Source organism: Enoplosus armatus, chromosome 1 (genome assembly GCF_043641665.1).
Source record: "Enoplosus armatus isolate fEnoArm2 chromosome 1, fEnoArm2.hap1, whole genome shotgun sequence".
NCBI lineage: Eukaryota > Metazoa > Chordata > Actinopteri > Centrarchiformes > Enoplosidae > Enoplosus > Enoplosus armatus.
The window spans coordinates 508,988-536,493 of NC_092180.1; the positions used below are offsets into that span (position 1 = coordinate 508,988).

Below are 27,506 nucleotides of genomic sequence, written 5' to 3' on the forward strand. Positions count from 1 at the left end.
GAATTTTTATGTTTGTACTCAGTAACTGAAATGTTCACAAATCTGTTTCTGGACCCAAAAGAAAAGACAGCAACCAAACGACAGAGCAGCTGTAGTATGTCATCACATGGTTCTCCCTTTAACATCTCCGTCACACATCAATGAGCGGACTATTTTATGGTAATATTAGATATTTATTTGATTTGCTGGATTAGACTAATTCAGACGTTCCTGTTTCTCTAATGATTTCCAGAAAACGTACTGGATCAGAATATATACTGACGATGCACTTCACATTTTTAAGAGATGATTTCTTTATTGCCGCCACCTGACTAACGATACAACAGTCACACACTCACCATGTCCACCTGTCCGTCACTGAACAGACACTTAAACTGCTGAATGATGAACGTGAACTCGCAGTGTGTGTTTCAGGAGACGATGAAGAGGCGGCTGCTGTCCGGAAATCTACCAGCTGAAATGAAAGGCGAGACTTCAGTGAAGCTGCACAAAACCTTTCAGTGGGATCTTCTCCAGAGTCACACGTTTCAGATGGAGTCAGTTTCATCTCAGTACAGAGTCCAGGACATGATTAGCCTAGCTTAGCACAAAGACTGGAAGCAGGGGGAAACTGCTAGCCTAGCTCCATCAAAAGATAAAATCCACCTCCAAGTCTGATTCACACGTTGTATGTTGTTTATTGAACAGAAATGTACAAAGAGACATTGTGATTTTAGCAGCTGTTAGCAACAGTTAGCATCAGAGCTAACACACACACACACATACGCATGAGGAACCTTCAGATAAACTTCAGACTGCAGCGACGGGTCGTTTTCAACAAACTCATGTTTATTATTCAAGTAAGAAAAGTGACAGCAGACACTCAGCTGGATCCAGCTTTATTTACACACATGTACAGTTAGTCCAGCTGACCCTAGACCAGCTCAGACACAAACCTGTCCTCCTCACAGACCGGACGCTGGATAAGCACAACAAACAACAAACAGCAGCTGTGAGGAGTCAAACCACAGAGTGAGAGAGGACCTTTATAAAGTCCAACAGTTATTATTTACAGAACAAACTGTGCTGAACCGTCACTGCAGCTCAGAGACAGAAACACAACAAGAAACTTCAGAATCAGAAGGATTTATCATCCAACTGCTGCTCAAACTGTCCAGACACACTGCAGACACCTGCAGAGACAGACAGGCAAGAGAGAGGGGCAGGGAGACAGGCAGGGAAACAGAGAGAGGGAGACAGAGAGAGACAGGCAGAGAGAGGCAGGGAGACAGAGAGAGAGACCGGGAGACAGGGAGAAAGGCAGGGTGACAGAGAGAGAGAGAGACAGTGTTTTCTGATGTTTAGTAGAACAAATCATTGATCAGTTGATTGAACATATGACAGATGAAGTATTGATGGCAGTAATGATCAGCTGCTGCTCTGAATGATTACACTGTAAACCTCTAAACAGCTCATCAATGAAACTAATTTGGATTTAAGGGAGAGAAGCATCTTTATTCTTATCCAATCTACTTTGTGTATTTGATTGTTCAGATTTCTCTGTTTTGAATGATGTTTTCATGTTGATGCAGTTCGACGGTCTGTCGTTTATTACACTCACAACTAAACTGACGTGTCTGTTCTTAGCCTGTTAGCATATTACATGAATGTTAGCAGTTATCTCAAAGGTGCAGGAACAGGACATCAAACACACCTGTTGTCTACCTGAGCTAGACTGGACATGTCTGCTACAGGGTCACAGGTGCACGTGTATGCACCTGTGTGAAGGAATTAATTCACTGAACAAACATACTGATGCGACTAAAATGTGTTTATCTTATTATAAATGACCAAATAGATATTAAATATTTAGCTCTGGATGACAACACACAGCAGTAACGACTGAACAGCCGTGAAGTTGTGAGGAGTTCACTTACAGTCGAGTCCATCAGGTCAGCTGACTCACACGATGGTGGCCGGGCCGACGACTGGAGCTGCTTTCTGAGGACAGACGGACAAACGGACAGACGGGGTTAATCTCTGAACACATGGAGAACATCAGGCAGCAGCTGGAGTGACATCACAGAAACAGGAGGTGCCGAGTTTAACATTCACAACAGTCAGTAGACACGCGAACACGTCACCTCTCACCTGATGCTCAGGTAACACTCAGGTAACCCTTTTCATGTCCTTTTTCCACAGCGTCACATTTGTGGCTGCAACTAATGATTCTCTTCACCATCAATTAATCAGCCAATTATTTTATTGATGAATCGTTTTTGTAGAAAAAGTCAAAAACTAAATGTCTGTGATGCTGTCCCACAGCTTGAGGTGATATTAACCCTTTAACACAGAGTGTGTTGTCGCCGACACGTTTGCGCAAGCACACTTTGGATTACCGTAATTACGTCACGGTTTGCACTTTTCCAAATTACAACGGTTTCTGAAAGCTGAGACGTTGCGCTTTACAGCCAATATGGTGTCCTTACAGTAATTTCACTCGCGCCTCTCAGTCAAAATAAGCAAAAAAGTCCAGGTGGACATTTTGAGGCTTAGGTTTTAACCCTTTAAAACCTAAACCTGGCTGTAAAGCGCAATGCCTAAGCTTTCAGAAACCATTGGAATTTTCCCGATAGCGGTGATCCAAAGTGCGCTTGTGCAAACGTGTCTCTGACGTCACACTCTGTGTTAAAGGGTTAAGATACACTATATTGCCAAAAGTATTGGCTCACCTGCCTTGACTCGCATATGAACTTAAGTGACATCCCATTCTTAATCCATAGGGTTTAATATGACGTCGGTCCACCCTTTGCAGCTATAACAGCTTCAACTCTTCTGGGAAGGCTTTCCACAAGGTTTAGGAGTGCGTTTATGGGAATTTTTGACCATTCTTCCAGAAGCGCATTTGTGAGGTCACACACTGATGTTGGACGAGAAGGCCTGGCTCTCAGTCTCCGCTCTAATTCATCCCAAAGGTGTTCTATCGGGTTGAGGTCAGGACTCTGTGCAGGCCAGTCAAGTTCATCCACACCAAACTCTCTCAACCATGTCTTTATGGACCTTGCTTTGTGCACAGTGAACAGGAAGGGGCCATCCCCAAACTGTTCCAACAAAGTTGGGAGCATGGAATTGTCCAAAATCTCTTGGTATGCTGAAGCATTCAGAGTTCCTTTCACTGGAACTAAGGGGCCAAGCCCAGCTCCTGAAAAACAACCCCACACCATAATCCCCCCTCCACCAAACTTTACACTTGGCACAATGCAGTCAGACAAGTACCGTTCTCCTGGCAACCGCCAAACCCAGACTCGTCCATCAGATCGCCAGATGGTGAAGCGCGATTCGTCACTCCAGAGAACGCGTCTCCACTGCTCTAGAGTCCAGTGGCGGCGTGCTTTACACCACTGCATCCGACGCTTTGCATTGCACTTGGTGATGTATGGCTTGGATGCAGCTGCTCGGCCATGGAAACCCATTCCATGAAGCTCTCTACGCACTGTTCTTGAGCTAATCTGAAGGCCACATGAAGTTTAGAGGTCTGTAGCGATTGACTGCAGAAAGTTGGCGACCTCTGCGCACTATGCGCCTCAGCATCCGCTGACCCTGCTCCGTCATTTTACGTGGCCTACCACTTCGTGGCTGAGTTGCTGTCGTTCCCAATCGCTTCCACTTTGTTATAATACCACTGACAGTTGACTGTGGAATATTTAGGAGCGAGGAAATTTCACGACTGGACTTGTTGCACAGGTGGCATCCTATCACAGTACCACGCTGGAATTCACTGAGCTCCTGAGAGCGACCCATTCTTTCACAAATGTTTGTAGAAACAGTCTGCATGCCTTGGTGCACGATTTTATACACCTGTGGCCATAGAAGTGATTGGAACACCTGATTTCAATTATTTGGATGGGTGAGTGAATACTTTTGGCAATATAGTGTATATGACAACAAAGGAGAGTGGACAGTGAAGGTGGACAGTGGACAATGCAGGGAAACAGACAGAAGGTCGAGGCTCAGTCAGAGGTCATGTCTCTCTCAAGTACTCACAGGTGAAATGTACTGGCCGTGGAGGTGCTGTTTGTTGGAGGAGGAGGAGGATGAGGAGGAGAGCTGGCTGAGGGGGCTCAGCTCCTCAGGCAGCCCCTCATGGAGATGGGAGGAGACGCAGCCGCTGTCGGAGCCGGTGGAGCCGGAGAGACAGCGAGACGATGATCCTGAACTCTCTGTGGCTGAGAGAGAAAAAATAATCTGCTGTTGGACAAATAACTTCAAAATGAACAAAAGTGCTCAAACATCCAGAACAAACTGCACCAGAGTGATTTCACAGTTCAGACCACAGACTGTATATACAGATGGACAACATGACAGCTCCCTGAAAGAAACGTCTTGATCTCCTCCTGGTGGCTGGCTGCAGTATAGTATAGGTCATAAACCCCGCCCCCTCCATGTTAGTGGATGGGAAATGGGCCAAATTAAAAAAAAAGTACACATCATTTCAAGTAGTTCTTATCATGCTGATGTTTGTTCAAGTGTTTTTTGATCAGTTTGGTTTTAATTAGTTATTTGATGCTATAAAGAGGAAGTGAGACGTCATTATTGACAGTTGAGATTGACTGTGGTGTCCTCGTGATTGGGTCGGTCAGGTATATGGGCAGGACCTCGATACTGCAGCTCCACCCCCCGATCACCACTGCAAAGACTCTGGCTCCAAATTACGTCATCAGAGCAGGATGGCAGCGGCCGTATCCGGGAGAGTTTGGCTTCATTTTTGTACAGTGGGGAGGAAGAGGAGAGGCGTCGTTCATCTTTCTATACAGTCAGTGGTGGAGACGCGTTGGCCATCTTTACATACAGTCAGTGGTGGAGACGCGTCGTCCATCTTTATATACAGTCTGTGGTGGAGACGCGTCGTCCATCTTTATATACAGTCTACTAGACACGTCGTCCATCTTTATATACAGTCTACTGTGGAGACGCGTCGTCCATCTTTATATACAGTCTGTGGTGGAGACGCGTCGTCCATCTTTATATACAGTCTGTGATGGAGACGCTCGTCCATCTTTATGTACAGTCTACTGTGGAGACGCGTCATCCATCTTTATATACAGTCTACTGTGGAGACACGTCGTCCATCTTTATATACAGTCTACTAGACACGTCGTCCATCTTTATATACAGTCTACTGTGGAGACGCGTCGGCCATCTTTATATACAGTCAGTGGTGGAGACGCGTCATCCATCTTTATATACAGTCTACTGTGGAGACGCGTCGTCCATCTTTATATACAGTCTACTAGACACGTCGTCCATCTTTATATACAGTCTACTGTGGAGACGCGTCGGCCATCTTTATATATAGTCAGTGGTGGAGACGCGTCATCCATCTTTATATACAGTCTACTGTGGAGACGCGTCGTCCATCTTTATATACAGTCTGTGATGGAGACGCTCGTCCATCTTTATGTACAGTCTACTGTGGAGACGCGTCATCCATCTTTATATACAGTCTACTGTGGAGACACGTCGTCCATCTTTATATACAGTCTACTAGACACGTCGTCCATCTTTATATACAGTCTACTGTGGAGACGCGTCGGCCATCTTTATATACAGTCAGTGGTGGAGACGCGTCATCCATCTTTATATACAGTCTACTGTGGAGACGCGTCGTCCATCTTTATATACAGTCTACTAGACACGTCGTCCATCTTTATATACAGTCTACTGTGGAGACGCGTCGGCCATCTTTATATATAGTCAGTGGTGGAGACGCGTCATCCATCTTTATATACAGTCTACTGTGGAGACGCGTCGTCCATCTTTATATACAGTCTGTGATGGAGACGCTCGTCCATCTTTATGTACAGTCTACTGTGGAGACGCGTCATCCATCTTTATATACAGTCTACTGTGGAGACACGTCGTCCATCTTTATATACAGTCTACTAGACATGTCGTCCATCTTTATATACAGTCTACTGTGGAGACACGTTGTCCATCTTTATATACAGTCTACTGTGGAGACGCGTCGGCCATCTTTATATACAGTCAGTGGTGGAGACGCGTCGTCCATCTTTATATACAGTCTACTGTGGAGACGCGTCGGCCATCTTTATATACAGTCAGTGGTGGAGACGCGTCGTCCATCTTTATATACAGTCTGTGGTGGAGATTGCTGGCTGATGAATGAATGAATGTGACACTTGACTTCCACCATCATGATCATGACCACAACCTTTCACTGCCTGTACACCTGCCCTGCTGAGATCTAATAATAAATGCAATGATTGTGAGTGTTTACATACTCATGGAGGGCTGGCTGCTGGTCTCGTGTTCCTGCTCGTCTTCCTCAATACAAGAAGTGATGAAGGAGCTTTCAGCAGCAGGAGAGGAGGAGAGGGTTTGACTGGAGGAGGAGAGCAGAAAAGGTTATAAAATGGAAGTACTGTACTGAACTGGACAGGATCGGACTGGTGTCTGTACCTGTACATGTGCAGGTTGAGTGGTCCCAGCAGGCTGGATGAAGAAGGCCCTGATGCTGATGGGTCAGAGGTCACTGCTCCTCGTTTAAAAGGGTTAGAGTGATCGAAGACAGAGACAGCAATGGACGCCCGTGTTCTGGCACCTGAACACACATTAATAATCAGTTAATCAATCAATAGAAAATGATTCAGTGATGATTGTTTGACTCATTTAAGGCATTTCTTTGTGTTTTTAAAGAGTTGGACATGTGCAGGCTACAAAAACCATCAGAATAACTTTATACACTGTTCATCTACAGATATTGATCTCATCTACTGTTTAGAAAGCTGCAGGTGTTTTACAATAAACAGATCGATTAGCTATTAGCATCACAAGCTCCGTCTGACAGTCACTGCAGGTTCAACAGCTGTTTGATAAACTGCTCGTCTGATAAAAACATTTTAATTTTCGTACTTGTCTGCCACCGATACATCGAGCGTCTCTGGTGAAATCAGATTTTTATTTTGAAAGGTGTGTCACCTCTGCTCTTCATGATGTAGTGAACAGCTCGGTCACTGATGGCCGCGTCGCTCGGCTGGATGTCCAGAAACGGTTTGCTCCCGACTCCCATCGACACCATCTCCTTCAAACGCATCTCTGAAACACAGGCAGAATATGAGGTGACCTCAGCTGACCTCAGCTGAAGAGTTACAACAGCTCTGGTTCCTCTCTGTCTCCCATCTGTACCTTTGTTCCTGGTGGCCTGGTTCCACAGGATTCGAGCGATGTCGGTTGTCCAGGCATGTTTGACATCCAATGTGGTGGCCTGAAGGATGAAGGCCTGATTCTTGGATGTCCTCCTTCTGAACCAGATCTCAAACCGCAGCCCGTTGTCTCCTGTTGACTCCGTCAGACCCACATCTGCAGTCTAAAGGACGAAGAGGAGCTCAGTCTGACCTTTGACTGCTGGAGACTCCAGTCTGAGGTTCATCTCTAAGTGTGTTAGACACTCTGATACCATTTAAGTCTAACCTCTAATTCTGACTTCTAAATCTGATGGTTTGAGAGTCAGACTGGGGTTTTACCCCTGGGGAGCTCTGCTCCCTGTGTGTGTGTGTGTGTGTGTGTGTGTGTGGGGTGGGGGGTGTTACCTTGAAGGAGTGTTTGTAGATGAAGACGTCCAGCCCTCCCTCCATCTTCTTGGGTTTACTGAAGAGAACAAGCTCCTCAAACAGGAAGACGTGACGCTGACATTTCCTCCTCCCGGTCCAGACAGTGAACTCGTCCTGACGGATCAGCTGACCCTGCTCCTTCAGGTTCACCTGGAGAGAGAGAGAGGCAGACAGAGAGAGCAAGAGAGACAGGTAGACAGACAGACAGGCAGAGAGAGAAAAAAATAAACTTTATGAAAAAAGCTCCTGGTTCTTTTCATTATCATCATCATTTGCTCGATAACAGGCGAAAAATGAACCACACAACTTCCTAAAACCTGAGATAATGACTGAAGGTGTCATGTTTTGTCCGAACAAAAGTCCAAAAACCAGTAGAGGCGGCAGCCAGAGACAGCAAGGTTTTTATCGATAAATGACTTAAACAATTATCAAACAGGTAGATTATTTTCTGTTCATTGACTAATCCAGGGCTTTTCAAAGTACTGTTTTTTAGTCTATATTTGTTTACATTTAGTCACATTGTCTCCATTAACATAGCTAAATCAGCTGTGAGCAGCTCCTGTCTGCAGTGTCCTCATGGATGTACAGACACCTATCACTGGGTCACTGTGATACTGAAGGAAACTTAAAAACAGGAGGATTCTCAGGCAGGTTCTGCAGCAGTGGATTTATTCTGGATGGACATCAGAGACAAGAAGACAACCTCTGGACTAATCTTTCATCAACTTACATCACAGTCTCGAATAGCGTCCATCGCCAGCAGGTCGTTGCCGTGGCGAAGCTGGAACTTGACCATGTTGGTGGCGGCCTGCAGTGCGCCAAGCTCCGCCTCCTGAGCCACGCCCACCTCCTTCATGAGGTCAGTGAGCAGCAGAGCATATTTACTCATCCTCTGGACAGGTTTCAAGAGGTAAGAGGACAGGTCCATCTTATCTCCCAACTCCACCTGCTTCCTCTGCGGGGGGGGGGTGTCAGTGTCAGTAGGTTTTTATTGTCTACAATGTGTGGCTTGAGGTAAACACCATAGACTGTATATACGCGTCTCCACCACACAGACTGTATATGAAGATGGACGACGCGTCTCCACCACAGACTGTATGTAAAGATGGCCGACGCGTCTCCTCTTCCTCACCACTGTACAAAAATGAAGCCAAACTCTCCCGGATACGGCCGCTGCCATCTTGTGCTGGTGACGTCATTTGGAGCCAGAATCTGCACAGTAGTGATTGGGGGGGTGGAGCCATGGTATCGAGGTCCCGCCCATACACCGCCCGAGCCAAGCACACCACAGCTGTCATCATGACGTCTCACCCCCCTTTTATAGCATCAAATAACTAATTAAAACCAAACTGATCATAAAAATGAACACCCGAACAAACATCAACTGATAAGAACTACCTGAAATGACAGAAACCATCTTTGGGGAAAATGTATTTGACGTGTACTTTGATTTTTTTGTTTGGCCCATGTCCCATCCACTAACGTGGAGGAGGCGGGGCTTATGACCTATAAGCCACCAGGGGGTAATCGAGATGTTTTGGCTTCACTTTCAGGTAGCTGTCATGTTTTCCATCTTCATATACAGTCTATGGTTAAAGCATGAATGAGTTCCAGAGGTCAAAGGTCACAGTCAGAAAGCAGCTCTCACCCTGAAGAAGGAGTTTCCGTGGTTTGCCAGCAGAGCATCAGACTTTGGTTTGTTCTTGCTGTACAGAGCGTACAGACTGAACTGCTCCTGCTGTTTAAACACAACAACAACATCTGATTCAACACCTGCAAACACACCTGTGCATCACTCGTCCTGACAGGTATGTTATGCTATTATCTATTTATGGGACAGAACACAGCAACACAGAGAGCTCCAGAGACGCTGCGTTGACCAATCACAACATGCAAGCTCACATTCCTGGAGGACGACTTTAACATGTACTCTGTATTTCTGCTGTTTCCCTCACGGCTACTGTGATGTCACCTCCTGTCTGTGAGGAGATTCTGGTCAGATGTAAATGTTGTGTGATAAGTAAGAGACACGTTTCCTAGTGTGTGACCGTCCAACAGTGAGTGAGTCACTCCTTCAGCACAAATAATACTGAAAAATGTAGAAGGTCGTTTATCAATGTGTATCTGATGTGTTTTTTAAAAAGATATGTGGAATTCATTAAAGGTTAATTGAATTCTTTTTTTAACCTGTTTGGTAAAGTACACCTCGTTTCACCGACCCAAACTGAAGATGCAACTGGGCCGAATAACCACATTTTAATGTCACACACATGTCAAATGTAAACATGAGATTAAGATAAGAGGCTCTTCAGGTGTGTATATGAATGTGTGTGTGTGTGTGTGTGTGTGTGTCCTACATGTCTGAGGAAACAGTGTGGCACTCTCAGCGGGTGTTTCCAGCAGGCCTCCAGCTCTCTCAGGAAGAACTGACTGTGGAAGTCCAGAAGTTTCTCCAGGTTTCCGAAGACGACGAAACGTTTTCCCCTCAGGTCCTGAGGAAGGTCGGCTCGGTCCATCTCAGGGAAGTAGTGATGGATGGTGTAACGCAGAGAGCGAACGTACTCCCTCTCCGTGGTTACCATCTCCTCCACGACGTGACGCAGCTTACTGCAGAACACATAGTACATATATATAGACACATTCACACATCAGGTCTGTGCTCTGTGTGTTAGAGGACTAATCATCAGCTTTGTCCAAGTCATTTCTTCTTCTCTTGTACTTTATCTCCTACCTGCCTTTCTGCTGTCATGGATTATCACAGAGCTGTCACTTTTTATTCAACATTTTAAAACTTAGTGTTCAATCTGTTCAAAGTTCACTATCTACAAGTACAACATACTTCAATAAAGTACAAGTACCTCAAAATTGTATTCAAGTACACTTAGTAGTTGAGTAAATGTACTTTCCACCACTAAAGGAAACTAACAAGCTATTCTGTGACGATTACTATGACACCAAAGCATTATATACTGTATCATTAAAGTCAAATGTTTGCTTTTTAAAGTGACCCTCTGGCTGATTACCCACCTTCCTCTGGGTCGGGAGTCTGTTGCTGGGCTGCTGGTGGTCCTGGGGATGCCGGCAGTCCCAGTACTGCGTGGCTGTCCTGTCCAGCCGTGAGCAGCCGTCCTGGGGCAGAGCGTTCGGTCGGCTGCCTCGGTGCTGCTGACCTCCAGACCACGGATGAACACGCCTGTGTTTCCTCTGCGCACTGGCTCGCTGAGGGTGCGGGGACATGGTCCGTACCGTGACACCTCAGGGGTGGAGGGACAGTCAAAACTCTGAGTCTTCCTGAGCTGCTGCCGTCTCCCGGAGAAGAAAGAGGAGCAGGCTGAGGAGGGGGTGAAGCTGGCAGAGGAGTCGAGGCGGGGGAGGCTGGCACTGGAGGAGCAGATATCCACCTGGTCTGATGACTCTCCTGAGGAGGCGCTGCGGAACAGACGCTGGAGGAGTGGGGTGTGCTGGGGGGTGAGAGGGGAGGGGGTGGAGGGAGCAGGGGTGGAGGTGATGAGTGAGGAGGTGATGGAGAGCAGGGAGGAGGAGATGTTTCGAGGTGGAGATGAGATGTTGGAGTCCTCCTCAGGGGGATAGCAGGAGGACAAGGAGGAGGTCTCGTGGACCCCCCAGAGTCCTGACAGCGTTTTCCTGGAGGAGGTGGAGTTTCTGCTGAAGGCAGAGTCAGAGCGCGGTCTGTGGGCGGAGTCTCGAGTCCTGAGCGCCACCTCCATCTTCCTGTCAAACATCTTCTTGGTCTCCTGACATTTGGACCAGGCGAAGCTCCACTGACGGAGGCCTCGGTCGCCTCGCAGCTCGCCCGCCACCACCTTCATCTCCTGAAAACGACCGTCTGGGATTGGTGGGTGCTGGCGGTGGTAATCCTCCAGGCAGCCAATCACAGCCTGGCATTTGTCTGGCAGCGTGCACTCCTCCATACTGACACCAGCTAGCTGACGCATACCCTCCAACGCCCAGCCATAGGCCTACGGACAGAGAAAGTCAGATGTGGTTCACATGTGACATCATACCAAGGGGTGTGGCCACAGGTGACCCTCTTACATTTAACCCTGAGCACCTGACAATTACACAAATACAGATACTGTATATCTGCTGATATCGGCCGAGATGTGAGCCCGGCGAATTCAGCAGTTAAGGACAGGAAGCTTATTATTCTCTGATCTCAGTCTGAACTCGGAACTTAAAAATCTTTAAAACTGACTGAAAGAAATACAAGAAAAGAATCGACAGGAGGTTTTACTTTCACTGAATTGATCAGTTCAGCCAATCAAAACAAACGTCACACATGGTAACATAGTACAGCAACGTGGTAACAGTCACATGGTAACAACTACGTGGTAACAGTAACATGGTAACAGCTACGTGGTAACAGTCAAAGCTACGTGGTAACAGTCCAATGTAACAGCTACGTGGTAACAGTCACATGGTAACAGCTACGTGGTATCAGTCACATGGTAACATAGTACAGCAACATGGTAATAGCTATGTGGTATCAGTCACATGGTAACAGCTACGTGGTAACAGTCAGAGCTACGTGGTAACAGTCACATGGTAACAGCTACTTGGTATCAGTCACATGGTAACAGCTACGTGGTAACAGTCACATGGTAACAGCTACGCGGTATCAGTCACATGGTAACAGTCACATGGTAACATAGTACAGCAACATGGTTATAGCTATGTGGTATCAGTCACATGGTAACAGTCACATGGTAACAGCTACCTGGTAACAGTCACGTGGTAACAGCTACGTGGTAACAGTCACATGGTAACAGTCACGTGGTAACAGTCACGTGGTAACAGTCACATTGTAACACAATATACAGGTTGAGTATCCTCAGAGAGAGAGACAGACAGAGAGACAGAAAGAGAGAGACAGACAGACAGAAAGAGAGAGATAGACAGAGAGAGACAGACAGACAGAAAGAGAGAGACAGACAGACAGAGGCAGACAGAGACAAACACACAGACAGAGAGACAGAAAGCGAGAGACAGACAGAGAGAGAGAGTGGAGGTCAGGGAATGACTTCACCCTCCATGTTGGTAGTTTTTAGAAAGCTTTGAAGTGTGTATGTGTGTGTGTGTGTGTGTGTGTAAAGGCGCCACAAAGGAGCCGACCTCCTTTTTGTTGAGGGTTGCAGGGGGAGGAGTGTGTGTGTGTGTGTGTGTGTGTGTGTGGTATAAATAAGAGGAGAGGCCTCCTGCTTTTCTACACTGATGGACTGAATGAGTCTTTGCCCTCCCCACAGAGACAACTAACACACTGGACACACACAAGGTCATGTGTGTGTCAGGTCGGATGCGGTTATTTCAAACTTTCAAACAGACATCAGCCTGGCTGCAGTCGGCCCCTGTCCAACAGGAAGTGCTGAATTAATGGTCAATGGGATGGCCAATTATTCCAGCAGGAATGTGGATGAAGACGTGCAGATAGAAGCCACTCCCAAAGAAAAGTTACAAAATAAAATCAGCTTCATCATTTTTGGGTAAGACAGAATGTGAAATGATCCCCCAAAGTCCACAAAGTCCACGTAGCTTGCGTGCTACCGCAGAGTAATTGCTAGCTAGCTAATGTAGCAAAATGCTGTCTTGAGTGGATAACGTCAGCTAATTCATCCAGACTGCCAGGGATAATCTGGCTGATAACTTGGCTCGCTTGCCGTTTGCAAATCACTTCATCAGCTCACCACACGAACGTCAGATCCATGCAGCAGCTAAGTTATAGCTAGCTGGCTAACATTAGCTTGCTTGCTAATGTTATGGTTTGCAAAACACTACCTGAGTGGATCTGTTAATTGGCTAGCTTGCGAAATTACTCCACCAGCTAACATGATCCATGATACTAAACTGATGTATTATGACAAACGGCATTGATTTTAGCCAACAATAAATGATGTAATGGTACAAAGCAAATGTGTATTAATGTTATAGGGTTGTTTTTTTGGGGGGGGTTGTCATTTTATTTGGCTGATTGGGAGCCATTGCTCAGCTACAGACTCCCGTTCAGCGAGCTAACCCAGAGAGGCCAGCGGTGACAGAGAGGCAGCAGGGGAACACAGTGTGGCGCAGTACAGACAGAATATTTTCACCTCTAACTCAGTGGGTTAGGGATTTATTTAGACCACAACAGAGTAGGTGATGGTTGGAACGGTGGGAAGACTAACCACGACGGTTTTGGTGAGTTTTAGTTTGTTCTTGTGGCGTTTGAATGAAGAGTGTTTTATGATGAGTTAATATGGTAGTAAGCTAGTCTCAGTCCTGTGGGAGAGAGGAACTTGAATTCAGAAGGTATGCGGTTGCATTTTTCTATTTAATAAGGAAAGTTGTTTTGTGAGTTTATTTATTAGACTAAAAAAACAGCTAATAATACTAACATTATAAATATGATATAAATGACAGTAAATCAGTCAGGTGTCACTTCACTGTTTTGGCTCGCTCGCCTACAGACTGTGGGTACCAGCCACAGGATGCTGACTGCAGTTCACTTCACGGCCACCGGTGTCATTAAAAACAAGGACTTTCTGAAAACTCCATACAGGAACTTTAAATATTGATTAAATATAATAACAGCTGTAGATCTCATTTTTCATGATCCAAATACTGAAGGTCCTGATTCAAAACTATTGAACTGATCAGTTTAAATTATTGATGTGATACGACTGAAAGTTTAACTGGAGAATGTGACTCCTGAAACCAAGATGAGATCAGCTGATGGTTTTGTTAGAAAAGACGTCTCACTTGTTGTTGAGTTGTTGGACTACAGAAACACTCAGTTGTACAGTGGTGTCACAGAGTGGAGCATCTTCCCTCACAGAGGATCTTTATTTACGTCTGTTGTGAATGAACATGAATGAGTGACAGCTGATCTGATGTGCAGAGAGAAATGTTCACATTCACAAATCTACTCATAAAGACACACACACTTCAAACTGTCTGTGTTCAGACAATAAAAACATAGGGACAATAACACACACACACACACTCCTACAGTAGGCCACTGGGTCAGCTGTGTGTGTGTGTGTGTGTGTGTGTGTTTGTGTGTGTCGGCTGAGTGCTCTTTAAACTGATTAGCTGGCTGATGTGTCCTGATCACTGCAGCCGCTCAGTTCCCACACACACACACACACACACACACACACACACACACACTTGCTAATATGTGTGTGTGTGTGTGTGTGTGTGATTGTGTTAACTCAATCAGCTGAGTTAGGAATATATATATATATGCGTATATACACATACACATATATATGTGTGTATATATGTATGTGTGTATTCTAAGAAGTGGTTTAGAAACTGCTGCTCACTGAATCCTCAAACTTTGTGATTATTTCCAGGTTTATGTGAAAATATTGAGATTTTCAATGTGGTCTCAGACTTTTGGAGCCCCCTGTATGTATATAAAAACCACACACACACATTATACATATATATATATATACACACACACACATATATATATTTGTCGTTTGTAATTGTACTTGTGCTTGACATGTCAAATGTCATTTAATTTGTCGATTGACTAACTGATTAATGGACTTATTGTTTCAGAGGAGAGGGGACTGACCGGTAGGCAGTAATTAAAACATGTGCTTGTTATTGTGCGGAAGAGACAAAAGGAGAAGAGGAGGAGGAGGAGGGAGGAGGACTGACAAGATCAGACACGCTCTGGTTTTTGGGGACAGTGGCCCTACAGGACTCCAGGCCTGGACCCAGTCAACCAAAGAGGAGGAGGAGGAGGCGGAGGAGGAGCAGGAGGGAGGGAGGAGGCCAAAACCAGATGAAAGGAGGAGGGCTCCTTCTCTCCTCCCTCAGAGGAGGAGTGGTCCCACTTCAAACAGTTTACATATTTAGCGAGTCCCTCAGTTGAGTCTCGACCGGTGGATCACAAACAGTGTAGAAAGAACCAAATATCACATCCTGTTTTTATTCTGATTTACTTTATATCAAAGTGAGCAGGAGTTTTAGGGTCTTTACATATTAAAATGTCACACTTTCTATATCATTACACTATCATCTTGTGTAGTTTTGTATTCGATATTTAGATTATGTACAACATCATACAGACAAAGAAGAAGAAGGAGAAGGAGAAGGAGGAGGGGAACAAGAAGAAGACGAAGATGACGACGAAGAAGAAAAAGAAGAAGAGGAAGTCCACAAAGACGATGAAGAAGAAGAAGAAGAAGAAGGAGGAGAAGAAGAAGAAGAAGAAGGAGGAGAAGAAGTAGGAGGAGGAGGTGGTTCAGGAAACTGTTGACTCTGACATGTTAATGTTTGCACACACACAGATATGACAAATATAACATCAGTCATGTGACCTTCACTGATCAGGATGTGTAACCGTATAGAGAGAGAACTGCTGAGTGTTTCTGACGTCACACAGGAAGTGACTTCATCACAGTGTTTAACACAAACTGTTCTCCTCTATCTGATCTCACAGGAGGAAAAACTGACTGTGTTCTCTGAGAACATAAAATAGTGGAAACACAGCACGACATGTAACAGCATGATGACTGTCAAGTCCTGAGAGTGCAGATCAGCTGAGCCTCCAAACAGCCACAACCCACACTTCGTCTCTGCAGTGTCTTGCTGTCTGCCTGTCCAAACTGTATTTATAGAGCCAAACATTGGGGAAATGTGTGTAAAGTGATGCAGCAGACATGAAGGATATTTCCAGAACAACATGGAGGCTGCAGTTTGACTACTTCACAGCATCAGAGAGCTTCAGTGCAACAACATGACACCTCGTGAATGATCTGAACTGTGTGCAGCAGGAGTTCAGTCTGTTCTCAAGAATCGGCCTCAAGTCAGGTCAATAAAAACTGACTCCAGGAGACACAACGACAGCACGACACACAGCTCACCTGAGACTTTAAGTGTTGGACTCAACTATTACTTAATAACAATATATATAATAATAATAAATAATTAGACATGAACATGACACACACACACACGTAGCCAGCGAGGCTTTCAAATCAAAGACCACTCTGAAGTCAAACTGACGCCAACTTCACATCAAACAACTGAATAACTGTAACAAACAGACACAGACGCACACTAACTACACAACTTTACACTATCAAAACTGCACTACTTCACAACACAAGTGTGCGTGTGTATAAATGTGTATCGTACCTCAGTGTGTTCTGTTGAAGCGCTGCAGCCTGACTGAAAAAAGCAGAGAGCAGCAGCCCGACCACACACACAACCAGTGACCCCCCCCATCTCATTCACAGGCTGAATGGAAGATGGGCGGTCCCAGGAGGAGGGGGGGGGGTCACCACGGCAACAAAGACTTTGTGAAAGGAGTGAAAGCAGGAAGGAGGGAAAACTTGGCACTGGAGTGATACCTGGACTACACACATACATACACACACACACACACACACACACATATACATACGTATACACACACACAGTTTCACATGTGAAACATGCATGTTTCTGACAAATCCATGATGTGGATATACGAGGTTTCCAGTCGACAGCAGAGTTTCATGCTGCAACTCTATCTGTGTGTCTGTGTGTGTTTATCTGTGTGTCTGTGTGTCTGTGTGTGTGTGTGTGTCTGTCTGTCTGTCTGTCTGTCTGTCTGTCTGTCTGTCTGTCTGTCTGTCTGTCTGTCTGTCTGTGTCTGTCTGTGTCTGTCTGTGTCTGTCTGTGTGTCAGGTCAATATCAGCTGGTCAGTGTATCAGAGTGGAAACTTCACAATAAACTACGGTTACCTCACTACAGATAGACAGACAGACAGACAGACAGACAGACAGACAGACAGACAGACAGACACCCTTCCTACAGTACAGGGTCATGTGGACAAAGACCATCACCCCTTTACAACAAGCAGAGTCCGGTATACAAAACAATATTGACACTCTCTCCCCCCTCCTCACCCACCTCCCTCCTGGCCTCAATACAAGCTGTCAGCTTCACTGCAGGAGGACGAGAGGAGGTGGAGGTGGAGGAGGAGGAGGAGGAGGAGGAGGAGGAGGTAATGTGTTAAAGCTCCATCACACAGACAGAAGAAACCAGCTGCTCTGTTCCACGATAAAGTGAAAACATCCAGACTTCATAAAAAGGAGCAGACGGAGTTTAAGTAAATGTGATGATCTAAAATATCAGAGATAAGGGGGGGGGGTCAGACCACCACCCTGTGTGGTAGCTCGCTGCCTTTACAGTGTGTGTATGTGTGTGTAAACGGGTGAGTTCAACAGCCCATCGGTGAGTCACACTGCAGTCACACCATCAGCTGACAGTAAAAGTACCTGGTCTAAGAAGCGGTAGAGCTGGACGGCCCGCTCAATGTTCTGGCCGGTGGTTTTGACCCGCTGAGAGAAACCCTGAAGCTGAGCCCAGAAAGAATGAACTTTGACCTCGTAGACGTGGAGGTCAGCTGACGTCACGTCGCCCCATCGCTCCAGACGACTCAACAACACCTCGCCTCGTCTGCAGCGCTCCTACAGAGAGGAGAAGAAAGTGGCAAACATCACTCCTTCAAAGATGACTCCTCTCAGCAGTGAGAGTGTGTGTGTGTGTGTGTGTGTGTGTGTGTGTGTGTCATACATATGCAGTAGAGTGGAAATCTTTGAAGTCCTGTTGTTTCTTGTTCAGAAGCTCTAGAGAATCCTCCAGTTCATCAAGACTCTTCAGACGAACCTCCCCGACCTCCTCCAGCCAGGACCTCACCTGACACACACACACACACACACACACACACACACACACACACACACAGTGATGAGGCTATAATAAACTCTGGGTGTGACCTGATGAAAGCTTCCTGTCCGGGTCACAGAGCGTGTACTGAGCGTGCTCAGACTGACCTCGGTGAAGCCCTGCTCCAGGCTCCTGAACTCTACGATGAAGTGCAGCTCCTGAGTCCTGGAGTTGGACAGAGTCACCAGACGGTGCAGCAGCTCGTCCACCTCATCGTACAGAGAGGACACCGTTTCCATCGCTGCCCGGTAATCTTCAGTCACACCGACGCTGCCCTCCTCTCTGCGGAGCCGAGACAGCGAGGCACCGCCCTCCTGCTGTAACTGCACCAATCGGCTGTCTTCAAGGATGCTACGCATCACCGCTTTGTACCTGGATAACAGCAGCTCGGCATCCTGGGAAAGAGAGAGAGAGAGGTTTGTTGAGTGCTCCGGTTGTGTGACTGAATCTTTATGTGAGAACTGGGATCAGTGGTCATGATGGGAGGTTGTACTGGACAGTGGAGCTCAGGAATAAAACCAACATCCACATCGTGGTGACTTTAAGGTCCCGTTCACACCTGTAGAGAACACCTGTAGCTCTGGTTCATGTTCACACTGACTTGTGTGAACATGAAGTCACACAGCCTGTGTGTGTGTGTGTGTGTGTGTGCGTGCTACCTGAGCTGCAGCAGGTAGAGGTGTGGCCTGCAGGATGTTGATGGTTTTCTGCAGCAGGTTGATGACGTCTTCACACTGATTGGTCAGCTGCTCCACTCTCTGATGGACACGGACACGGACACGGAGACACACACACACACACACACACACACACACACACACACACACACACACACACACACACACACACACCTGTGTAGTCATGACACGTCTCAGATGTTCTGCAGAGAGAAGCTTTTGAATGACGAGACAAAATGTTTAGGTTTCTGTTTTCTCCACAGGACAAAAAAAAAAACAAACAAATACACAACAAACTGTAAACAGCACATGAGACAGTGTGTAGTTGAATGTGTGAAACTGAAGCATGACTAAACTCTTCTGCTGTTTCATCTGCTTCATGACAACACTTTCATCGTCCACAGGGGTGAAGCTACATGTGATGATTCCCTGACAGCTACACCCATGACCGTCCAATCAGAGTCTGAATGTGTTTGTGTGTTAAGTGTCGAGTACTGACCGATCTGAAGCAGAGCCAGCTGCTCTGACTGAAGCTGAAAGAACCTCCAAACTCTGCAGGAAGCTGCCGGAGCTCCACATGTTTCTGAAGAGACTTCAGAGAGCTCAACACCTCCACCTGCCCGACACACACACACACACACACACACACACAGTGTGAGAATGTCCTGATGTATTTGTGGTGTGAGCATCAGTCAGCAGTAAACCTGGTCTCTGTGATTGGGGTGGTGGATTAGAGGGACAGACGTTTCCTCTGTAATTGGCCTTTTACATGTAAGCAGGACAAAAGACTGCAGGCAGAGAGAGTAACAGCTGGGTGGAAGCAGAGATCATCAGACGGAGGGCTGCATCCACATTTTTAAAATAACTGTCGCATCTACAAGCCTATAGCTGGTTTCCACGGCCGAGCAGGTGTCTACAGTACAGGAGGGTCGTCAGCTGTCACCTGTGAGGCTGCAGTTTTGTCCAGACGTAGAGACGAGTCCTTGTTGAGCAGCAGGAGCACAGCGTGGATGGAGCCTGGTACGTTATCCTGCGCACAAACACACAGACACACACACACACACACACTTTGAGTAAGACACGTCTTTTCTTTTTATCAGCTGTATCATTTTCTCAGCATTCAGACATTGAGTGGATGTTGACAGAGGATGAAGAGGATGAAGATGTGAGTTCACTGATCTACAGTCAGTCCGTTGAGGCTCCTGTGACCTCCTAATCTTCTACTTTCTACCTTCCTGTTGCAACTGCTTTTGATTCTCAGGAGTTTTGATTTTCAGATTTTTCCATCTGTCTTTATTCAATCGGAATCCTGGAGAATTTCTTCTTGAAGAATAAAAGTGAGGGGGAGGCTCAGGAGATGCTTTCATTGGGTCTTTGAAAGGTTTGCAGCTTTTTACCAGTTTGTGTACCTGTCGCCCTCTGCTGGTCAGTGACCAATCAGGACACAGGGCCAGTGACTGAAGGCCTCTCTGGCATTACAAAGATTTGTTAAACATTAAATACAGATTGTCACTGGTACTAAGTCAGTTTATGAGTTTATGATCAATATTTTTATGTTAACGATGGATCAAATGACTGCATTCTGTTATAACAGACCTGTAAAACACAAATGATGTAAACAATGAAGAAGCAGTTGGACCCGGCTGTCTGAGTGGAGCGTGTTCAGTGATATAATCACTTAAACTTGAAGGAAACAAGCTGTAATAAATATATACTATATGTACGGTGACACATACAGACATTATAAAGTACTTCTTTATGCTTTCAAATAACATAAAAGTGGAAAAATACAATACAACAGGCTAATTTAATGTTTCCTATGTGAGTCGCAGTCATCATCATCCATGTTTACAAAATGTCTCTCCGTTTTTATCTCACGAAGAAAAGTCTGAAGCACAGAAGCAGCATCCACACACAGGAGAAGATTAATATAGGGGTTAATATCCAGTTAATGTCAAAGTTAATATCCAGTTAATATTAAAGTTGATATCCAGTTAATATCAAAGTTAATATCCAGTTAATATCAAAGTTAATATCCAGTTAATATCAAAGTTGATATTAAGTTAATATCAAGTTTATATTGAAGTGTATATTAAATTTAATACTCAGTTAATATTAAGTATTCCCCAGACACCTCTGAACTGTCACATGTTCGTGTGTCTATGTGTGATGCGTCTCCTGCTCACATTTAAATAAAGTGAATTCATGTTCCCAGGTGGTTTTGTGTCAGACTCACCTGCAGGGACCTGAGGGCTGAGAACAGGGCGGGGACCGGAGCAGCTCTGCGGGCGTCCACCAGAACCGTCAGCCCCAACACTCCTACCTCCTTCCTGTTCCACACAGGAAGTGATATCAGAGGAGGAACGCTCTACAGTGAGCTGAGTGAGAGCAGCGAAGCAGGCGGGGGGTCATACCTGAGGGTGGAGGTGTAGTACAGCAGGAGGCGGAGCAGCTCTGCGCTGTCACAGTCGGGGTTCGACCACACAGCATTCCTGGTATAGACCGCGAGCAGAGCTCGACCACTTCTGTCTCTGGTTCCTGCAGATGAGATGGTGGTGTTGAGAGATCCAACAGGAACCACAACAGCGTGTTGGACCTGATCCAACACTAGTCGGTTTGTTTTCATACTGAACCCATGACCCTGGTCTTGGTTTAGTACAGAGCTTAGTCTGTTATAAGTTCAGGACGTACTCTGGGTCTGAACCTGGTTTAGGTGAAGTCTACGTGAGCTCTGTATTTTTCTCACCTGGCAGACAGAGAGCTCCAGAGCTCAGCAGCACACTGTAGAAGCTGGCCTGCAGTGACTGGGAGGACTGGGTGAGCCTTACTGGGACTGTGGGAGCAGCTGACTGGTCCAGCTGTGAAGAGGCTGCTGGTTGTTCTGGTCTTGTAGGACTGGGACCAGTAGACAGACTGACATGTGATTGAGCAGGAGGAGGCTCACTGCTAAGGCCTGAGGAGACAAGACACACCTTTGTACTTTTATACTGTACTTGTGAGGACCTTCACTGTACCCTAAAACAGCCCCCCTCCTCACAAAGATAGAAGCACAACACCACACACACACACACACACACACACACACACACACACACACACACACACACACACACACACACACACACACACACACACACACACACAGCCTGAAGGTATCCGACTGGCCGACTGTTGGCTGTGAATCGCTGTATTTGTTCATTTGTGCTGCAGCTGATTAGTTGATTATTTCAAAGACAGACAGAGCAGGTCAACATTCAGTCTACAGCCAGCCTGCTGGACTCCTCGGATCCAGACAGGAGCAGGTTAGTTACAGCAGGAGGTGAAGGGTCAGTGTGTGTGTTTACTGAAGAGGAAGGTCAAAAGGAGGAGGAGTAGGAAGACTAATTCAGCCAATCAGAGGAGGAACAGGAGGACAGAAAGAGTCTGATGGTCTATGGGATGAAAAACAGGACAGGGAAATGGATTCAGGGGGAGAAAAAGGTTTCTGTACCTTCAGTCTGAAGCTCTGCAGTTCCTTCTGCACCAACCTCGTCACAGCGGCACTCCTCCTCCTCCTGTCCTTTTACAGACTCCTCAGGTTCAGTCCAAAGTGAGTCTGGATCCATTGCTGGTGTGTTGGATTCCTCAGTGTGTGTGTGTTCAGTGTTGTTTTCAGAATAAGAGTCCTCAGTGTGTGTGTGTTCAGTGTTGTTTTCAGAATAAGAGTCTTCTAAGTGTGTGCGTTGTTTATTGTTTTCAGAATAAGAGTCCTCAGAGATTGTGTGTTGTATTTTGTTTTCAGAATAAGAGTCTTCATAGTGTGTGTTCATACATGCGTCGGCTTCCTCATTTATGTGTGTCTGTTCAGCTCCTCTCTCTTCGTCTTCTTGCTCTTCTCCTCCTCCCTCGTCTTCTTTCATCACTTGCTCCTCCTCCCTTCTTTCTTGACTCTGCTGCACAATTCTAACCTGAACTTCCTCTTCGACCTCCACCTCCTCTGCTCCATCGTCCTCTAACTCATTGTGTCCCTCCTCATCCAACTCTTCCACTCCATCCCCCTCTGTCTCTTCACTTTCATCCTCCTCCTGTTCCTCCTCCCTTTCTCCTCCCTCCTCAGTAGTGTGTGTGTGCAGTAGTAAATCTACATCCCTCCTACACTCTGTGTCCTCCAACTGTTCCTTCTTCTCTTCATCCTCATCAACTGACACTACCATATCATGCCTCCCTGTCTGCCTCTCCATCAGCTCTCCCTCTTCCCTCTCTTCCTCAGTCTCCTCCTCTTTCACCTCCTCCTCATCCTCCTCTGTCTGTTCTGTGCAGTTTGCAGGTTCAGTGTTTAGCTTCAGACTCCTGCCTGAATCAGTACCTCCTATTAGCTCCTGTGAGGTCCAGCGCTCCGACTGACAGATGGAGGTTCCCTTGACTTCAGGAGGAGCAGAGGAGGTGGAGGAGATGGGGGTGAGGAAGACGGGTCCACAGGAGTCCAGGTTGAGGTTCTCCTCAATGAGACTGGCGCAAAGCCTGGTTTGGGAACTGACGTGTGTGGTACTGGCTGTGTGTGTGTGAGCGGTGTTGGGCGTGTGTGTGCTCACAGAAGAGTGTGTGTGAGCGGTGTTGGGACTGTGTGTGTGAGTGGTGTTGGGCGTGTGTGTGCTCACAGAAGAGTGTGTGTGAGCAGTGTTGGGTGTGTGTGTGCTCACAGAAGAGTGTGTGTGAGCGGTGTTGGGCGTGTGTGTGCTCACAGAAGAGTGTGTGTGAGCGGTGTTGGAACTGTGTGTGCTCACAGAAGAGTGTGTGTGAGCGGTGTTGGGACTGTGTGTGTGAGCGGTGTTGGGCGTGTGTGTGCTCACAGAAGAGTGTGTGTGAGCAGTGTTGGGTGTGTGTGTGCTCACAGAAGAGTGTGTGTGAGCGGTGTTGGGACTGTGTGTGGTAGCATCAGTCAGTGTGTGTGTAGCGGTGTGTGTGCTGGTCCTGGCTCGGTGCTGCAGGCTGATGGACTGGGTTAAGGAGCCTTTCTGTGGGGAGAAGCGAGGCAGTGGGAGCTCCGTCAGCTCCACGTACTCGCCCTCCGAGTCCTCGTCCTCGCTGCTCGCCGGTGATTGGTCAGTTTTCATAGAAGATGGGAGGAGTTTCACATCCTGCCTTGAGGTATTAGTATCTCTACACAGACTGTGCGATGTATTAATTAACATATCTCCATCTTTAACGGACGACTCCTTATGCTCCTTCAGGGAGGTCTGGGGCCGGATTGTGAATTGTGGGTAGACCAGGTCCTCCCACGGGACCCTGAAGACGTCTCCGTGGGCAGAGAGGAGGCAGCGCTCCAGCCTGGACGCTCCTCGCTGCTCCCTCTCCCTGTTGACAGAGTCCAGCCATGCCATGCTGAAGAGGGACCGCAGGGCTATCTCCGACACCTCCTGCTGCTCCACATGATGGTTGCTGGCTGACACACTGCACAGGAGCAGACGGGGGGAGGAGGTAACAGCGCTCCTACAGGAGGCGCTGTGTGCTCGAGGAGGAGGGGGAACAGCAGCAGGAGGAGAAACCAGCAGGTAGAAGTCTCCTGGATGGAGGAGGCGCTGGTCCAGAGGACAGAGCTGAACAACTACCTTCTCATGGATGCACAGAGGCCAGCCTTCATGTCGAAACAACAGGCCACAGTACTGCAACTGAGGAGAGGAGGAGAAGAAGAGAGGAGAGGAGGAGGAGAAGGAGGAGGAGGAGGGGAGGAGAGGAGATCAAGTAGATTATACAGTATACTGTGTGTGTGTGTGTATACATATATATATATATATATATATATATATATATATATATATATATAGATATTGTAAATTTCCACGCTGTGGGATTAATAAAGTCTAAGTCTAAGTACATACACATACATACATACAATGTATATAGAGTCACCTGCCATTATCCAAATATTCAGTGTTGTATAATACAGACAAATCTGTTTAACAGTCTTTGCTGTTGTTCTCTAGACTGTATATAAAGATGGACGGCGCGTCTCCACCACAGACTGTATATAAAGATGGCCGACATGTCTCCACCACAGACTGTATATAAAGATGGCCAATGCGTCTCCACCACAGACTGTACATAAAGATGGACGGCGCATCTCCGCCACAGACTGTATATAAAGATGGCCAATGCGTCTCCACCACAGACTGTATATAAAGATGGACGGCGCATCTCCACCACAGACTGTGTATAAAGATGGCCAATGCGTCTCCACCACAGACTGTATATAAAGATGGCCGACGCATCTCCACCACAGACTGTCTATAAAGATGGCCGACGCGTCTCCACCATAGACTGTCAATCATGACATCTCACCCTGTTTTTATAGCATCAAATAACTAATTAAAACCAAACTGATCAGAAAAATGAACACCTGAACAAACATCAGCGTGATAAGAACTACCTGAAATAACAGAAAATGTATTTGACGTGTACTTTGATGTTTTAGTTTGGCCCATGTCCCATCCACTAACATGGAGGGGGCGAGGTTTATGAGTCCACCTGTAAAACTAGTCCTCACACATTTATCTTACCATTTAAACTCTGTAAACAGCAGGTGAGTACACGCCCTCTCTGGGTGGAACAGATCTTACAACTCAGCTGATGTGTTCGTGAAACTAGATCACTGTCTGTAGTTCAGTGTACTCTATATCTTTTAAAAGACGGAAACCAACTATGACAGGAGAGTGAAGTCCAGGCATCTCTAACAGCTGTGCTCACATCCAGGACTCAGATTACACACACACCCTTCTGACTTCCTGCTGAACATCATGTGGGCGAGGCGACACCCAGCACCAGGTGAGTGACGATCCCACAGAGTCACCTTAACCAAACATGACACATCAGCCAAACACGTACGGTGTTCAACAGGCAGGAGCACACTCCATCAGAGAGGGAGGGAGGGGGAGACAGGGAGGTCTGTTTGACTCATCAGTGAGAGTCGGTCCATCACAGAGTCCTGACTCACTGACAGAGATCTTCACCTGAATCAGAGCTTCTTGTTTGTCCCTCCTCGACTCCAAAACAACACAGAGCTGTTCGTTTCTGTTGTAACGGACTGTAACACACCTTCATGTAAGGCCCTACAGGCCGAAGAGTAGCCCCTACAGACCCCTACAGACCCCTACGGGCCGGAGAGTAGCCCCTACAGACCCCTACGGGCCGGAGAGTAGTCCCTACAGACCCTTACGGACCCCTAAGGGCCGGAGAGTAGCCCCTACAGACCCCTACTGGCCGAGAGTCGCCCGTGCAGACCCCTACGGGCCGGAGAGTCGCCCGTGCAGACCCCTACGGGCCGGAGAGTAGCCCCTACAGACCCTTACGGGCCGGAAAGTAGCCCCTACGGGCCGGATGGTAGCCTGTACTAACTGACAGACAGGACACTAGACCCCACAATTACACAAATCTGCATATACTCACGCAGGCATCTTGCTGGAGGTTCGCCAAGAATTGCTTTGCAGGCAACAGGAAGTGGATTAGGTAGCGAAGACCGTCTCCTCTGTAGCAGCTCTCCACCACATTGAGGACCTGACAGACGACAGTCCGGGATGTGGCCTGGAAGGGCGGGTAGAGGGCCGACAGAGCAGTCTGGATGCACCGGTCCAAAGATTCAGAGTCCTGAGAGGAAATGGACGAAGAAAGACAAGGATCAGACTTTAACACCTTGTTCTACACCTTCAACTTCAAATAAACAATATCCCAACTTTCAACCAAATTTTTCTGAGTAATCTTCAAAAACACGGGGTTTAAGATCACAAGAGTGAATTCAGGCTGAAACTAAAGCAACAGGATTTCTGTCGTCTGATCTAGACAGTTTAAGATAATTTAAGGTAGGATAAGATGAAATAAGAGAATATAAGAGAAGATCTTCATTAATCCCAATGGGAAATCCTAGCCAGTCTTAAGTCATGTGATCTTGTTCATCATGGTATTCAAGTGTCCTCTAACCCAGAACACTAGCCCAAAAGGTCCAAGTGTGAGAAAGGGTTAAGCTAGCTCAGGGCTTTAGGTTAGTCCAGGGTCAAATTATAAAAGCTGACAAAAACAGAAAAGGCCAGCAAGGTTACAACCAGGACCATGTGTCCTTGTTTAGAGGTTATTAAAACCACCACACCTCTGCATCACATTCCAGTCACACAAAGAACAGAGACTCATCGAGTCACCGCCACATTTCAAACATTTCTTCGGTTCCTTTCTGAATTACCTGCAGTCAGTCTGAACACCGCACAGGGGGACGGCATTTAGAGCAGAGAGATGAGAGGAACAGGTCCATTTACCTGACCCACCAGTACCACAGACCACAGCACACAGCAGAGTCCATGTTACTGCACATTAGTGTTCAGTCAGCTGACACGCCTCTTATCAGCTCCCGTTTGTTCCTTGAGTCCAGTCAAAATCAAGTTCAACACTTCAGGCTAACCACCGAGGGCGCGCCCGCCAGGCCCTGGAGGTGTGGCTGGGAGGCCCCATCTGCCATAGTGAGAA

At 46.7% G+C, this 27,506-nt stretch overlaps 1 protein-coding gene across 1 annotated transcript; it reads right to left on the minus strand.

Annotated features, from left to right (window-relative positions):
• Positions 1–807: 807 nt before the first annotated feature.
• On the minus strand, positions 808–27,498 carry plekhg4 (pleckstrin homology domain containing, family G (with RhoGef domain) member 4). The gene is made up of 25 exons (XM_070905345.1): positions 27,445–27,498; positions 26,442–26,690; positions 23,941–24,667; positions 22,510–23,658; positions 21,766–21,972; positions 21,434–21,557; positions 21,256–21,349; positions 19,963–20,049; positions 19,519–19,635; positions 19,002–19,100; positions 18,450–18,737; positions 18,190–18,312; positions 17,892–18,083; positions 10,638–11,590; positions 9,968–10,217; positions 9,259–9,348; positions 8,341–8,565; positions 7,590–7,760; positions 7,186–7,366; positions 6,979–7,095; positions 6,460–6,601; positions 6,282–6,382; positions 4,024–4,205; positions 1,917–1,980; positions 808–1,172 (listed from the first exon to the last, which is right to left on the minus strand). The coding sequence occupies exons 1-24, from the start codon at positions 27,496–27,498 to the stop codon at positions 1,942–1,944; spliced, it is 5,961 nt and encodes a 1,986-aa protein (XP_070761446.1). The 3' UTR covers positions 808–1,172; positions 1,917–1,941.
• Between the last annotated feature and the right edge of the window lie 8 nt (positions 27,499–27,506).